The sequence below is a fragment of the Lonchura striata genome, chromosome 12 (assembly GCF_046129695.1).
Source record: "Lonchura striata isolate bLonStr1 chromosome 12, bLonStr1.mat, whole genome shotgun sequence".
NCBI lineage: Eukaryota > Metazoa > Chordata > Aves > Passeriformes > Estrildidae > Lonchura > Lonchura striata.
The window spans coordinates 17,794,330-17,811,230 of record NC_134614.1 but is presented as its reverse complement, the minus strand read 5'-3'; the positions used below and the strand labels follow the sequence as shown (position 1 = coordinate 17,811,230).

General features: G+C 49.3%; 1 protein-coding gene across 3 annotated transcripts in view; it reads left to right on the top strand.

Moving 5' to 3' along the window:
• Nucleotides 1–15,164, top strand: part of PRICKLE2 (prickle planar cell polarity protein 2) — a 103,371-nt gene extending 88,207 nt beyond the window's left edge. For all 3 annotated transcript variants that reach the window (XM_021537258.1, XM_021537260.3, XM_021537259.3), the window contains 2 exons: nucleotides 1,389–2,252; nucleotides 12,506–15,164. In XM_021537258.1, coding sequence (XP_021392933.1) covers nucleotides 1,389–2,252; nucleotides 12,506–13,371 — 1,730 coding nt within the window. In that variant the 3' untranslated portion in view covers nucleotides 13,372–15,164. The remainder of the gene's footprint in view (nucleotides 1–1,388; nucleotides 2,253–12,505) is intronic.
• The last annotated feature ends 1,737 nt before the right edge of the window (nucleotides 15,165–16,901 follow it).

Below are 16,901 nucleotides of genomic sequence, written 5' to 3'. Positions count from 1 at the left end.
ATCTGCTGTCCTTCGCTCCAGCTGGCCTGCTGACTCTCAGGTTTTCAGGGCAAAATGTCTGGCTTGGTGCATATTTGCACATTTCTAGCAAAGGAGGGACTGCAACCATTTTGCTGCAAGTTGCTCACAGTAGTGAACAGGGCACTGTGCTGACAAGCTACATAACTCAGAGGTAAGCATGTGATGAAGCCTTGTAGGGCTTGGGTTGGGTAGGTGAGGATGGAGTGAAGAGGCTGCACTCCTTCCTCTGCAAGATGGCTTTGGGCAATGGAAAATGAGCTGATAAAATCCCACCCACCGTCTTGTCTCTCTTTTGCCCACAAGTGTAGCATGCTGGATAAAAGCATTTTGCTCACTATAAGGGGAGGAAAAAACCGATTATATTAAACCTAATTTAGCTTGAAATAAAACAGACCATTAACATAGTGTTCATTTATAAGTTACCTGGCAGCACTTGGCCCCACAGCGGGTGAGCAGGCACGTGCTGTGCACATGTGGTGTACACCCACCGTGCCAGCCAGCCCACACTGTGCATGGCACTTTCTCAGGGAACGGGGGCAGCAAGGGCTTTGGCCAGTAACAGCAGCTTAAACAAGTGTGCAAATGTTATAATTGAAACCTCAGGAGCTTTGTTCACAGCTCTGACTGAGAGCACTGTGCAGATGTTGCTCCCTGGGGTTTGGCTGGAGGGAGACAGACTGTCTGTGTCAATTCCTTTATTGAACCCAAGGGGGGCCTGGTGCAGCAACCCAGGAAATGTGGCTGGGTGCAAGGCATGGGTGTGTGCTCAGCCCCTAGGGCCAGCTCTTTTGAAGCCAAAATAAAGTTACGATGGGACCACAGTAGCAGCAAGGGACAGGGTTGTCATCTGCTCTGTTGCATGCTTAACCAAGGCAGCACAAATTCCTCATTATGGTTTAGCTGGAGGCTTTTTTTTTTTTTTTTTAATAAGCATCATATTGCTTTTACTTCAAGGACTTTATGGAGAACTTCTTGCATTCCTTTGCTTTATGATCGGAAATATCCCCATTTAATACAAAATAGCTTGAGGCATGGGTCTGCTGCCTTTTCCAACATTGAGTAACTCCCAAGCAAAGGCCTGGAATTAGAATTGGGAAGAATTAAAAATGAGATTAACTTCATGTATCAGAGAAACTGAAAAAGGGCTTTCAAGAGCGAGGCTGAGTGCATGTCACCCATGGGGGATCATAGAGTCATAGGATAGTTTGGGTTGGAAGGAACCTTAGAGGTCATCTCATTCCAATCACCCACCATCAGCAGGGACACTTTCCACTAGACCAGATTGCTCAAGAGCCCATGCAGCCTGGCCTTGATGCAGGTGTTAAGTGCAGTGCTAGATGACCCTGACACTGATCTTCTCCCTCAAGGCATTGACCAGGGCCAGATGACGTACGACGGCCAGCACTGGCACGCCACCGAGACCTGCTTCTGCTGCGCCCAGTGCAAGAAGTCGCTGCTGGGACGGCCCTTCCTGCCCAAGCAGGGCCAGATCTTCTGCTCCAGGGCCTGCAGCATCGGCGACGACCCCAACGGCTCCGACTCCTCCGACTCGGCTTTCCAGAGCGCGCGAGCCAAGGAATCGCGCCGCAGTGCCAAGATCGGCAAGAACAAGGGGAAGGGCGAGGAGGGGGCACGCAGCCCCTGCAACCAGCTGCAGGTCACCTCCAACCGCCTCTCCACCGACGTGGACCCGCTGTCCCTGCAGATGGATCTGCTGAGCCTGGCCAGCCAGACACCGAGCCTCAACAGGGACCACTTGTGGAGGAGCCGGGATGAGCTCTATCACTATGGGGGCAAAATGGAGCAAAGCCAGTCTCAAACCCCCTTGCAGCTTCTCAGCCAGTGCAACATAAGAACCTCCTATAACCCCACCCAGGTCCCAGGCTCGCAGTCGGATTTATGGGCGAAACACTTCAGCAACCAAAAGAGGAGCTCCTCATTGGCCATGAAGAGCCACGGTGGCAGCTTTATCCAGGACTGCAGAGAGGACTACTACTCAGGGAGGCTGCGCTCGCAGGAGAGCTACAGTGACATGTCCAACCAGAGCTTCCCAGAGACACGAGGAAGTGTCAAAGTCCCCAAGTATGAAGAGGAAGAGGAGGGTGGGATGCCAGCGTCGCAGTGCCGCACCCGTCACCCCATCAATGCCCTCAAGTTCACAGAGGACCTGACGCCCACCGAGCAGACTCCCCGGGGCTCCATGGAGTCCCTGGCACTCTCCAATGCTACAGGTATGTCACCCCTGCTCCTGCCACCCTGAGACCAGCCCAACACACCCTCCATGCAGTTGAATCCCTTGTGTTCTGGTGTCTTCCCACTACGAGGGTAACCAAGCTTGGGGATCACTTCTCAGTGACACAGGCTTGTCTGCCTGGTCCCGACAAGCCTGACAGTTCCTTTCCATTTGCTTGCTTGTTTACCAAATGCAGAGCTTTATAGATGGCTGGCCTTTCTGTGCAGCTTAAAACAAATGTTTTCAAAGTCTTTAATCCTCCCTTTTGTGAAGAGAGAGGGAAAAGCAAGGCCAACTGCTAACACAGAGGCAGATTCCAGTTTTCAGTACTTGAAGGACTGCTGTCAGCTGCCCTTGCAGGCTAAAAATATTTTTAATGCCTTGAAATAGGCCCAGTTAACCCCTTTTGAATGTTATGCAGTCCTCAAGCATGTGACTAGTTAAAAGAAGTTCCTCCCCCTCTCTGCACAGCTCTTTAATTCCTCTTCCCCAGCCTCTTGGTAGAAACTGCAGGGAAAAGCCAGGCAAGATGCTTGCCCCATCAGGCTGAGCTTGTTTCTCACGAGCACATCCCAGGGTCATATTTCTCAGTCCTCTCACCCTAAACATGTTTGGGTTTCATTGGTGGCTGCAGGGGTGGGTGGGTGTGTGCACGGACGTGTCTGTGTGCGGCTCTGGTCTGCAGCTGGCGCTGGGCAGGCTCTGTCCTTCCTGCAGCCTGCTCTGCTTCGCTCGCCCACCACAGCTCCCACGTCCCTCAGCACAAAACTACTCAGAAAAGAGAATGCTGAGCCTGGTTTGCTCACCAGAGAAGCTGCCTTGCTTTTTCTTTGCGTCTCCCCCTGGCTTTTCTCTGTTCCAGCCAATCAATGCTTGGATTTGGGCAGGTCCTGCATCTGAACCCCTGCAAAATGGAGCCTTTCTGCCTTATTGCTGGCAGGGAGTGTCCTGTGGGGTGTTTGTGCCTGGTCCTGAGGATCCCCCACAGGTTCCTGGCAATGGGTGGTGAGGATTGCTGAGCCCACAGAGAGCTGAGCCCCCCTGAATCCCAGTTCTGGGCTCTGCCCTGCCTGGATGGACAGGTTTGCACTGCTATGCCCATGCCTCCTCTTCTGGGGTTTGGTGTGTTTGTTTAGGGAAGCTGCCAGCCCCATGCCAAGATGTGAAATTATCTCTGTTCCAGCCAGGATCTCCCTATCCAGCAAATGGAAAAAGAGGGGAGGGAGAGGAGAAGCTAATGAGCTGGGAAGGGTTTTGCTTAAACAGTCTCAGATATACACAGAGGAAAAATAGATGTGTAATAGTGAGGGAATTGGGAATTGCTCTCCAAAACAGGGTTTCCCTAAGCAAAGCTCCACATTTCCAAAGCCTCTTGTGTTCCTGAAAACTTGTGTTGTGTAAACCCCATCAGTACAAAGAATCTTGAGCAACACCAAGCTTGGATGAGCAATCCCTGAGCACTGGAGAGGTTGTTGCATGCTTTGGAGCTGAAGTGTAACATATTATTGGGGATATAGGTCAAGACACAGAAAATATGGCAAGGCCTACATATCAAAGTGAAAATCATTCTGCCTTTCATTTTAGAAACCCTTTTTTAAAATGCTGGCAGGGAGACCTCCCAAATGCATCTGTCCACCATACAGAGCCAGAGTTTGAGTTTCCTCAGGGGCAGTGACTGCCTTGATGGCTCGCTGTGTTCAGCTTTCTGGAGCAGATGCTCAGTGTAATGAGGCTTGCAGTGAGTGTTCATCGTTCCTCTGCAGAGTGAGGTGATAATATTTTTATTAATGTGTTAGGTTCTAATAATTTTCCTTGCTCTGGGAGCTGGCTCAGCTGAGCTAGGGGCACTGCGGCAGCAACAAGCAGCTCCCCCAGGGCTATGTCTGCAATTATGGAGGACACAATTATCATCCCATTTAATTGGCAGTGTTTTGAGGACAGGGAGGTTTGGTGACCTGGATGAGGTCTGTGAGAGAGCAGGTTTTTGGTCAAGTGATGTCAGGGCACAGCACCCCACTGCCTGGCTTTTCCCATCCCTGCACTCCCTGCTGTGGCTGATCAAACTCCCCCCAGAGCTCCCCCAGCCACAGCCTGGGGTTCTGGCTCACCCCGTGTCCTCCACCCTGCATCCTCCAGCTCTGCTTTGCCAGAACCTCCCAGGCATCCACATACAAAGTCCCTTGGAGCTACCAATGCTGCACAGTTGCTCCACCTTTCACTTTGAAATAATTAACACCGCATCCATCTAAGGTTTTATGGCATCGCTGAAAACAGTCAATTTTTTATAGGGAGCTGAAGGGCAAACAGTCCCTGACCTGGAGAGCACATGCTAAAAGCTGGTACCTCCCTGGCAGTGGATTTTGCTGTGATGTTTCTACTAAGACCTAACTGCTAATTAGCCAGAGACAGTCAGTAATGCAGATAACTCAGGGCTGTGCAGCATAATCCCTGTCCTTTGGCCGGAAGGCTGCCTGCCGTGAGCAGATGTTGTTCCCTGTAATATTTCAGGGTCAGCCATTGTGTGGGTCAAGATCTACATGACCCCAATCTCCTGCAAGACCCCAGGTTTCTACCTTACCAGAAGGCTCTATTTAATCACTTCAAAGCCAATTCCCCATGGGTTAGTAAAGAGGTGAGACATGATGTTAATCCTGGGCACGTGCCCTTGCAGTGCTGCGTTGTGCTCTGCTGTCACCGTGGGCAGTCCTGCAGCAGCAGACGTGTGAGTGGCAGAGGTGGCTGCGACCCTGCTTGTGCTCTGTGTTGGGGGTGGAATTAGGTGGGAGTGGCTCTGCTGTCCTCTGGTTTGTGCTTGTGTAATTGCCATAAATGCTGATGGGATTTAAGCACATCCAGTGGCAAAGGGCAGTGTCTCCTGCTGGTGGAGGGCATCTCTCCTTGCATTCCATGTTTCTGTTAGAAAATCCCCATTCTGCCATCAGCTACAACAGGCTCCAATCTGCTACGGCTTCTTAGAGACTGTATCCTCCTGCACTACACGGCCATTAGATGGAGAAGCAAAAAGGAAACAGTATTTCTCAGCTTGTTTTCTGAGAGAGAGCTCATTTTTGCTGATTTTCCATTATCTTTTATGTCATACTTCCATTGTCTGTTTTTGGGGGTTTTGGATTGTTGGGTTTTTTTAATGGCAATAACAAGAAAAAAACCTGTGGATCCTGTAGCAGTGTTTGCCTTGTAGCTCCCTGCATTAAGCAGCCTGGACAATGCTAAGATGGAATTTGTCCAGGAAGGTTTTCTCATGATGAGAAGCCTGATCCTACCAGAGGTTAATCACTTCCCAAAAGACACTTGGCCCATCAGCCCTGCTCCCTGTGTTTGTGTTTTCCTCCAGAAAGGTTTTGCAGTCACTGCACGTGCCTCCAGTGGAATTAGAAATCAGGAGCTGAACTCTGCTGATTCCAAGCAGTTATTTCCACAAAAGATCAGCTGGTCAAATAGCCCACTTAAGAAAGTACCTGCAGGCTAAATGTTGTTCTCTGGGAACAGTCCCTTTGTGTGCTGTTTGCAAAAGGAGAAACAGATTTTAAGGATTCCTTGAGAAAATGAGTTTGGGTGAGGGGAACATCTCTCACAGGAATAAATCCAATTTAAATATATGTTAAACTGGTGCTATTACAGGGTGAGATGTGATTTCATTGGTATGGCACACACTGTGCTTGTCATCATGTGTTGTGTGATGCCCAAAGGCCCCAAATAGTTTGTTTTTCCAGACTAGACAACTGTGACATAACCAGAAAGAGGAGAGAACAGGGCTGATCCCTACATATCTGAGCTGCAGAGTGACCTGGCAGCATCATCTGTCTCCAGTCCCTTTTCTTTCTCTGCCTGCAGAGGAGCTAAAAGCTGCAGGGCAGGTGAGAGTACGAACAAGCCCTGACTAAGGGCCAGGGCTGTATTTTCTGGAGAGACATTAATTAACCCAGCCTCTCCTTCACTGGGGGCTTAGGAGCAGCTCCTGAACACCCTCAGGGATGGCAGTGAGGGGTCTGGATGCTAGTCTCCTTCCCCCTGTGCTCCTCTCCCCTCCCTGGGCTGGAGAGGGCAGCTGCCCCAAGCGCTCCAGCTGAGCTATGCAATCCAGAAAGTGACACATTGGCTGTTCCCAAAATTTTCTATGAAAAATGGAGGCTCCCAGCTCTTCACCATGTTTTTATCACTCTCTTTCTCCCAGACACAGCCAGCACAAAACTGCTTCCAAGTTGGAAGATCAGATTCCTTGGGGGAATTCTTGCAGTTTTGAGGCACAGGTATAGCATTTCCTAATCCAAAACAGATCATTTCAAAACCAATGTGAAGATAAAGGTTTTCACCTCAAAGGCCCAATGCCAAACCACTGTAAAACTGTCAGGAACATTTCTTCTCCCCCTCACTCACCTTTTGCAACTCAACAATGGGAGGTTTGGTGTGCCTACTGTGGGGGTCAGCCTCTTGCATGTCTTCACCCCTTCAGTGTCACACGTGGACAGTGCAGAGCAGGTGGAGTAATGCAAACCAGAGGGACAACCAAAACTGACTTCTGGAAGATATTATTGGAGGAGGCATCATCCTCAACATGGCTTGGGGATGATGCTGGCTCCATCAGCTGGGGAGGATGCAGGAGATTGGGGTGCTGATAAAGGAGCTATAGGGGGGCTTCTGTGTTAAACTCCAACTCTTTTCCAAGCAGCAAGAGACTTCTTCCACCAAACTGAAAAGGACTGATTGGGTGTGAAATACCCAATGATATCCATGTCTCACACACGGGGACATACCATGGGAGGCTGGTGGTACTGTGATCCACTTGGTAGGGGCTGTGTCTTCCCCAGATAGTTTATTTTCCATGATTTCCAGTTACATGAAGGTTCTGCTTTATTTCTGCATTCCCTGAGGCCGCTCAGAAGTGAGATGGGGCTGAGCTATAAACAAAGTTCTGTGCAGGCTGTTTCTTCTTAAATTTCTTTTTAGTTCTACAGATTGACCTTGAAATAAACCCTGTTTGAGGGGTGGTAAGTATGCCTGATGCTGTGTGAGAGAGAAGGCTCTGGCACCGGGGGCTGGACACAAGAGACACTGTGCTGTATCCTCCTGTGCATCTATAGCTGTATTTAAACACTGGCTGTCGGGGCTGGGTGCTGGGTTTTGGTGCTGCCAGGCACCTCTGTAGGGCTCTGTGGTGAGAGCTGTGATGCACAGATGTGTGTGTCTGCTGTGATAGATGTTAAGGCAAGAAGCAAGCGTCAGCATAGCCCTAGTTGTTTGCAATATCCTATGTCAGGATATTTTGCATTCCCTGGCTGGTGCTCTCCTGCAGTGCGATGCTGGCTCACCCCGTGTTAGCACAGCTTCACGGGGAGTTTGATTTAATGGGGGCTGGGAGCTGCTTCCCCTCATGGGGGGCTCCATTCCCAGCCTCACACCCAGCCCACGCGCTCTCCAGGGCCTCTCTGCTGTCATTTGCTGAGTGCTTTAATAATTCATAATGCAACTTGCAGCCCTGTTTAGCAAAGCACACAGAGGGACTGAAGCGCCTCCGAGTGCTTTGTTGTGGCAAGGTTGTAGAGGTGATGTTCACCAGGAGTATCTTTGTGCTGTGGCTTTGCTTATTTGGATGTTAATTCCCTTGGCAGTGTTTATGGGATAAACATGGTTCTCAGGAGGGGTGGGGACAGACTTCAGAGGGGATGTACAGGGTGTTCTTAGTGAATCTGAATGTTAACCAGAAACCTGCTTGGTTTTCTTGGTGCTGCAGCTAGCTCCACTTCTGTATCAAGCACCCAGAACCGAGCTGCAGCTTTCCCTTGTGCTCATTGGAAAAGCATGTGTTTCCATGGCTCCAGGGTGAAATATTGAGCCTGGCAGCCCCATGCAGTGGAGAGCAGCAGCAGAAAAACCTGCTGTGTCTGTGTGTGCTGTAGTGCTGGCACCAGTCTGGCTCCAGGCCGGCCACCAGCCGAAGCACCGTGCTGGAGGCAGCAGTGACATCTTTCCAGTGCATGAGCCTCTGGGGCAGCCAGCAGTCTCAGAGCATCATGCAGAAGTAAATTTTGGTGGGGTCAGCATGTTATATCTGGGTTTGCTCCCTCGGAACGGTCTTGGTGATGTGGTAACAACCATCCCACACCACAGGGCTCCTGTTCCCTTGGATGGCCTTGGGAAACAGATTCTCACATTTCTTTGTTGGGAGAAAGTCAGGGCTGCATGGTGGGGTCTCCCTCGTGTGCTCTTCCAGACTGCAGATCTCTTGGGTTATTAGATGTGTTCCCAGATAAAACACTTCATTAAGCAGGAGCTGCAACGAGCTGCAGATAAATACTGTCAGCTCGGGAAGATGGGGCCTCATGGATGGGTGTAGCTCTGGAATGGCAAATGACCTCAGGAGACAAGGGTTGGTGCCACCTTCACCCCACCCAGGGCAGTGTGGGACCAGGAATCTGAAGACACCCTTTGTATGCCTGGGCACCCACTGCCTTTGGGTGCCCGAGAAACCCTCCAGTGCCAGAGCCTGCCTGAGTCACCTTCTGCTGTGATTACACAGGCAGGGTTTTCTTCTTCTCCAGTCTGAAACTTTGGTTGCAGGAGTCAGCAGACCTGGAGAGTAATGTGTTTCCCTCCTCTTTGCAAGCATTTTTTTCTGCCTTTGAAGGTTGTTACTATATCCCCTTCAGCTTTCTCTCCTCTAGACTAAACAACCTCTGCTCTTTAAAACTTTATTCCCAGGTCATGTTTTCTAGATGAAATTTTTTTAGACAAATGGTTATTGCTATCCCCTGATCTCACTGTGGTCAGACTGGAACACTTTTGGCTTGTTCCCACTATGCCTCCTGAGGTCTTGTGGCTCCACAGAGAGCCATAGAGAGGGACATTTTGAGACCTTAGAAAGACTAATCTGGGCATAGCCCTGCTCATGATGCCTTGGCATAAATGTTAAACTCAGCTTGGAGACATCTTTGTGTTCTGCAAGGATTCTGCATTGCATCCTGGACCTGTAACCTGCTGTGGGCTCTGTAAGAGCCATGCAGAGCTTTCAGTGCCTTCAGTGCCTTTTCTCAGTGCCTTTGCTTTGGAACAGCAAAGCTTTGCTCCTGAGCGAGTGGAATAAATCCTTCGCTGTCACCTTGAGCAGATAAAATAGTTTTCCTTCTCCCAGCTGCACAGCTTGCTGGGTCACTTCCAGGCGTGGCTCCCAAAATAGACTCGTGCATGTGCAGCCTGCCCAGTCTACCTGGGAAAACACATTTTGCCCTCAGCATAGAGCCTTTTCCACTCTGTCATATGGAGAGATGAAGCCACTGGATGTTGCACTGGCTTTGCATCAGAGCCTCCCAAGCACAGGCTCCATCAACCCAAGTTCTGTGTGCTGGCAACAGTGATGGACATGTTCAGTACTGGATTCCTCTTACAATCAGCATTTTCCCAGTGAATAAAGATCTCAGAACGTTTGTGCTTAGTTGTAATCAGGCTGTCTGAATGATCAGCCAGAAACATCCCTATGACTGATTAAACCTTGCACTCTGAGCATGAGCCATTCATGTGGTCACAGGATCATTGTCTGAGCTCACTGCCCAGTGCTGCCTTCTAAGGGGAAGAGACTAAAGCACTCATGGTTGTCTGCTGGAGGTGCGTGAGGGGCTGCAGACCCTGCACAAACTAAAGCAGTGCAGCTTTGGCTGTGCCCTTCCTGAGCCGGACACCTCACTTATCACATCCTGCTTTACTCTACACAAAATGAAACAGGTTTCCCTCCTGGTTGTCCCACTTGATCTTGGCCACATCATTCCTGTCTGTGAGGTGAAGGATGCAGATATATCTTGTTTAATTTGAAAATACTGTTTCACTTTTTCCATGTCTCCAGAGCCTGTGCCCAGACACTTATTTTATTCTTGCTGCATGCAGGAGCACAGGAGGGAGATGGCTGTGAGGGGCAGCTGAGACACACAGGTACCATCTGATATGGCTGGCACTGGGAGCAAAGCACCAACTCATGCCCCACACCCCTGTGAGTGAGGCAAGGTCAGCCCCTTTTAAATGATGCTGCCAAAATCAATGTGTTGATGGCACAGAAGCATCCTGTGGCTGTGGTGTTGGACTGTATTTCTGCACAGCACTGCTGTTGCTCGTTCTTATTGTGGAGCTGCACCGGCTCCCTTAATGAAGTGCTGCATAAATGTCATCGAGGGCTCATTTTCCTTGGTGTCAGCTATTGTCTGACAGATGTGATTAAGGCCACATTGGGCTGTCAACAGCCATGATTCTCATTGTGATCAGTTCTGCCGGCAGTCCTGCTGTTGCTCTGGCTTTTCAGGAAGTCTTTGTGCATGTTACCAAGTTGCTCTTCCCTCCCCAGAGGCTGCTGGGCTCCTCCACAGTGGCACAGGAGGGACGTGGGGAGTGGTGCCTGATGTGACAGATGCCTTCACAGGCAGAAAATTGCAGCTCCAGCGAGGAGGAGAAACATAATGGGAGTGTGGAGAATGGGTGGGCAGGTCTTCCAAGAGGACAGGAAGCCCATCCACAGGGCTTTTTCCAAAAGGCAGTGGGCAGGCTTGGGCTGCTCACTCTCAAAGTCAGTGTGACTTAGGGAGGAAAAAAGAAAGCATGAAGTTGACTTGAAAAGTGTGTCCTTTTAAAAAAACCCATGGTTTTCCCTTCTTTCTAGCCCAGCATTTCCCTCCTCCTGTGGCGTTCAGGGATCACCTTCACTCTGTAATCATAAATTCCAAAAATATCTCCATTAGCAACAGAAAAGCAAAGAAGCTGGGACTCAGGGAGCAAAACCAAGTCCTGTGAGGGCCAGTAATGGCTAAAGTGCTCCCTGATGGCACCAAAAGCAAGGTTTGGAAAACTGCCCAAAACCTTTGCAGGTTCTGTTGATCTTTTCAAGGCTGAGCCCAAGGAAACCCTGAAGCAGCTCATGAATGGGGTTAGTGACAGCAACCCTCGTTCTTGTTCAGGTTTAGCAGCAGCAGATAATGCAAAAAGAGCTGAGCTCTTGATTAAATGCAAGCAGCTTTTGTTAAGGGAAAAAAAGCTTTATTCTTGAATTGTGGGCTGGGTTGTTATTTTTTATAATTAATTTACAAAGTCATAAATTGTTGGTGATTGCATAAAGGCTGTGCATCATGTTGGAAATTCTGCTGACGATGCACAGTGTTGGGTCTGCACTGGGATGTTGTTGGAGAAGGGATGGGGAGAAGGCTGCCAAAGCAAACATTCCACATTTGATTTGGGATGGAACGGATTTTCTTTGAAATAACTTGCAAAACATCTTATCCTGAGCTTGCAATGCAACCAGTGACTGCTGCCAGTTGTCAAGCCAACAGGGGGAGATAGTCAGAAAATAATCAGGAAACACTCATGGAACAAGCCAAGGACTAGGGCACCGTGGGGTGCATTGAGTTTCTTGTTGACAGGCAGGTGCTGAGCAGACTCCTCACTTCTTCCCTGCTGCCAGGTGAAGGCTTCCTGGGCTGAAGGAAAGCACCTTGCAGGAGTTCAGGGCTCGTTGGCACATTGGAGAGATCTAACAGGTCACCTTCCCAAGCAGGGCAGCCCACCAAGGTGGAGCTCACACTTCTGGCTCCTGCCCATGAACAACTCCTTGGATATCTGCAGGGAGGGATCCAGGGACCCTCCCACTGTCCTGCTGCTCACAGGGAGCTCCAGCAGACCCTCTGGTGCTTGGGCGTTTCCATCCTTCCTGGGAAACCCAACTGCAAATTTGGTCTCTCCATGGGTGTCATTCAGGGGACCTGTGAGGTGCAGCATAGTGAGAACCCTGAATTAAGTCAGTGGCTGTGTTTTCATCTGCCACCGACATTGTTTAGTCCTCCAAAATGTGTTGTCATTGCAGAAAGTGTGAGTGCTGGATCATGGCACCCTAGTTAGCTCGGTGTGCAGGAGGCCTCAGGTTACCTCTGACGCACGATTTCTCCCTGGCACCGTTGGTTATTCCTATCAAGTCGCAGACAGTGTAGACATATGGGAAAGGAAGTCGTGAAAGCAGCTTGGAGGCCGACTCAAAACACCTTAAATTGGTGTGATTTCCCCAGAGGAGGAACTGCCTGCTCTTAAAAAAAAATAAATTAAAGTCCTCCTCTTAAAAAGGGCTCTTCAGGACAGGATCGATACCACTGAGATACTTTTTAAAGCAAAAGTCTTGGGCCAAAACCAGCCTCCACCCTGCATCTTGGCTGACAGAAAATTCTCTTTTTTAACTTCTTTTTTTTCCCCCTTTGCCCTTTTCCTGCAAAGGCCTCTCAGCAGACGGTGGAGCCAAGCGCCAGGAGCACCTCTCCAGGTTCTCCATGCCTGACCTGAGCAAAGACTCGGGCATGAACGTCTCAGAGAAGATGAGCAACATGGGCACCCTGAACTCCTCCATGCAGTTCCGCAGCGCCGAGTCCGTGCGCAGCCTGCTGTCGGTGCAGCAGTACCAGGACATGGAGCCCACCCTGCACGACCTCGCCAGCCCCCTCGGCTACCAAGAGCGGCCGTCGCACGGGCGGATGCACCAGAGCTTCGACTACGGCAGCGGCGTGCCGGGGGGCAAGCTGGGGGCTCAGGAGGTCCCGAGGCACACCCCCATGAGCGAGCGCACGCGCCGGAGAACCGTGCTCCAGGACGAGCGGCACTACCGCCCGCACCGGCCCCGGCGCTCGCGGCGCTCCCGCTCGGACAACGCCCTGCACCTGGCCAGCGAGCAGTGCTACCGCCTGAAGGAGAGACCCTCGCTCCGAGCCAGGGACGACTACGACCCCTTCGTGCACCAGAGGAGCTGCAGGGAGACGGTGGAGCAGGGTCCCTGCAGGGATGTCTACGGCCACTGTCCCCGGACGGTGTCGGATCTTGCCTTGCAGAACCACTTGGGCGAGAGATGGGGGCCCTACTTTGCCGAATACGACTGGTGCTCCACCTGCTCCTCCTCCTCGGAGTCCGACAACGAGGGCTACTTCCTCGGGGAGCCGATTCCGCAGCCCGCCCGCCTCCGGTACGTGACCAGCGAGGAGCTGCTGCACAAGTACGGCTCGTACAGCATGCCCAAGTCTTCCACGGTGGGGGCCAGGGGACAGTTGCACAGCCGGAAAAGACAGAAGAGCAAGAACTGTATCATATCCTAATGGCATCCTTGCCAGGCACCTTGGGAGAATGTAAATTAACTCACGATCTTGCACTGTTTTAGATCATGTAAGTGCTTTTATTGTAACAAAAAAAAAGGCCCGAAGAGTAGGGATTTGTTAAGAAGGTTGTAGACCGGCTTCTATAAATAGTCATAATCCTGGGCACAGTGAATATATTTTGCACATCTTACTTTGGAGATTAAAATTTTAAAAGTTCACTTTAGCCTGTAATATTTACCCAGTAGTTTCTCTTCCTTCTCCCAAATACTGCCACTCCCTTGAGCTCTGTTTGTCCATACGTTTTGGTTGCCACTGTTGACTCTCAGCATCAGTTTGCTGGTAGGTTTTGTTTTCCACCACATTTTTGTTTTCCATTAGCCATGTTGGTAGGTGATTTGTCTCTTGGACAGTGTGGGAGCCTAAGTTATTTCCGTGATTGTTGTAAATGCGATGTAAATGAGAGTTTGGAGAAAATATTTTTGTATTTTGTAATATCAGAGGAATTTCTATATCTTAGGAGTCACTGGGAAAATGCATGCACGTTCAGAATTGTTTTCAGTCAGAGCTAACCGAACAGTACTTTGGAACCCCCCTTTCCATTTCATCATCACTTAAGTTTATCAGTGAGAGTCTGAGTTTTCATTGGTTTTGAGGGTTTTTTTTTTGTTTTAACCCTTTTTTTCTGTTTATTTGTTTTGATCCTGGTCAATAAACAGAAGGTTTTTTGATTCATTAAATCTTGCCAAGCCTCAGTGGCATTTTGAAGTCTATGATTTGCAGGTATACTCCATCAGTCAGACACAGGAACCCCTGACAGCTGCAAAAGGGCCTTTTTTTTTTAAATTATTACTATTACTAAATAGGAAAGACCAGAACTACCAAATGTCTGCAACATTGTAAATTACCAAAGCTGGAGAAGGAATTTCACACCTCTGTAGAGAACGCTGAAGTTACTAAACATTGAACTATTATTTGGAGTAAATAAAGTGTAAATGGTGCAATTGTGTGATGTCAGCATGACGTTGTTTTGAATATAGACTTGTCTTATGGTGCTCTAGTCTCCTGGGTTAACTGCTGTTCATTTCCAAGTGGAAGTCTCAGTATTGCCTCCTGCCTACGACATGAGAACACCTGCAAACTGCTCCCCGTGGGCCCCTCCTGCCTGGTGAGATGCCCTCGCCCCTCTGGGGCTGTGTGTGGCCAGGGCTTGTCCCTGGGGCAGAGGGCCCCTGCATAGGGCTCAGCTGTGTTGTATTCTGGTGGATGTGAGTTTGTTCTCTGTGTGCTTTAATCCATTGGGGTTCTGCCATCCCAGCTGCAAGCCAAGGCCAGGTTGTCCCAGTGCTTCCCAAAAAGGAGCAAGTTTGCAAAAGGGGCTCTTGCCACCCAACGCACCTGTGGGGGTTCAGATGAGGCTGAGCTTTGAGCCACAGGAGGGCTGAGAGCTTAACCAGCTGCACTGCCCTCGCCCTGCTGGCACCTCAGGGTGTCCCTGCACCTTGAGGCCAGCCCCTCCCTGCACCCTGGGAATGTGGATCCCGCTGCAGGGATGGCACTGGCAGCCCTGGGCACACACAGGGACACCCCCATGCCTACTCAAAGCAGCAGATGCAGAAAAATCTAGAAGATGGATGTCTCCATACCACAGACTATTGCTAGGAATTTTTTTGTTGTTTGTAAAGGACAATGTGATAATTATTATTCCTTTAAAAAGAAAAAAAAAAAGAAATGATACTTAAATATATTTAAAAAATGTTTTTTCCAGTTGGAATAAATGGAAATATTCATCCAAAGGGAAGAGTCTTGTGTACATTTTTTGCTCTTAAGGAGTGTTGGTTAATCGTGAATAGAAGAGATTTGATTTTTACTGAGTTGGTCTTGCAATAAAAGCACAAAAACCAGCTCAGCTCCATTGTTGGCATGGTTTTGGTGGGCAGGGAAAGCTGGTGGAGGAGCTTCTCCTGCACACCACGCACCTTCCCCAGGATTGGTGACCTGGTGTGCTAACATCTGGACCCATTATTTGTTGTTAAAAAAGCCACATCATAGATTCATTTAGGCTGGAAAAAAACTCTAAAATCATTGAGCAAGAACAACCCAACACCACTATGTTCACCACTAAAGGATATTCCCAAGAGCCATATCCACACAGCTTTTGAAATCTTCACCTGGTAAAAGTCAGCACAGCTCAGCTGAAATCCCTGCTGGGCCTTTGGCATACTGGGGGAGACTATCAACCTGAAATGTGTAAATAACAGCCTTTTCTTAGAAGTTGACAGATTTTGCCATGCTTTCTAAAACAGACCTGTTAAGCTGGATTGGGGTATTGCTTACAGCAACAAATATGCCACTGTAACTACAGGTTATTATATAATTGGAATTTAATATGTACAGTTTAATTTATTGTCAGTGATTAAAAGCACAACAAATGTCTGTCAGCTCTGGTACAGCTGAGCTGCTCTTGTGCAGCAGGAGCTTGGGTGGCTCAGCAAATGGTAAAAAACTAATCCCCAGCCTTTCTCCTTTCCCTGCTTGCTGCCTCTCACCAGGGGTAACAGAACAAGTTTAGAGGCTCCTCACAGCAGAACTGCAGCACTCTGCACGTGCAATTTTTCTACAAAAATCACAGGCACAGTGCCTCTATTCACACAGTGGTTTTGCTGCTGGAAGTAACTCTTCAAAATTTGGTTCTCACTGCAGAGCATCTCTGCATCCCTGTAATGCACTCCAGTTTTAAAGCAGTGCTGGAATTGGAACAGATGGACAACAAAGGGGGGAGAAAAGAGTCTCTCAGGTGATGCTCCCCTCTGATGGACCCTTCACCAGCACCACAGAAAAGTGGCAGATCACATTTTCTAGGAAGGTCAGAGTTGGTACAAATTCCAGCAGTAAATGCAAATGCAGCTTCCAAACCCTTTTGATTTTTCATATGGGCTCCAGAAGTCCAGTACACTTTGAGGCACGTGATTGAAAAAGAAAAAGGAAGTTATTTGTTTTTCTGCTTAGCCCAGTTGGAGTATGATTAACCATTTCTGACAAACCCACTGAGCTTGAGGGATGGAGCTACAAGTCTGTAAAATCTTGCTCCATTGCCATCTGGCCCTGCTGATTCCCCTCTCTGTGCCCACTGCAGGTGGAAGCGGGGCCCGTGTGCTGACGTTCGCTTTTGCGTCTCCAGTACTGATGAAGGTGACACCCCCTAAAGCTTGGGGTGAGTGTCAGGGTTCCCAGTTTCCCTGGGGTCACCTGCAGTTTCCCTGGTTTGGCCAAGCAGGAAGCTTTTTGCTGGGCTCCTCCAGCCAGCTGTGCTACCAGAGCCAGCCTGGCACACTGTCACTGTTGCTTGCAAAAATAATTAAATCTGATTGCTAAGGTCTGTTGCTAACCACAATTTTCTTCTTTAAAATATCTCTTTTATCCCACTTTTTTCTCCAGAAAGTCCCTGGCAAAACCCACCCTGGTTAACCTCCATTGCAAAGCCAAGATTCACATCAAACACTTGGCTGTGAGTTGTGTGATGGTGGGAGCAC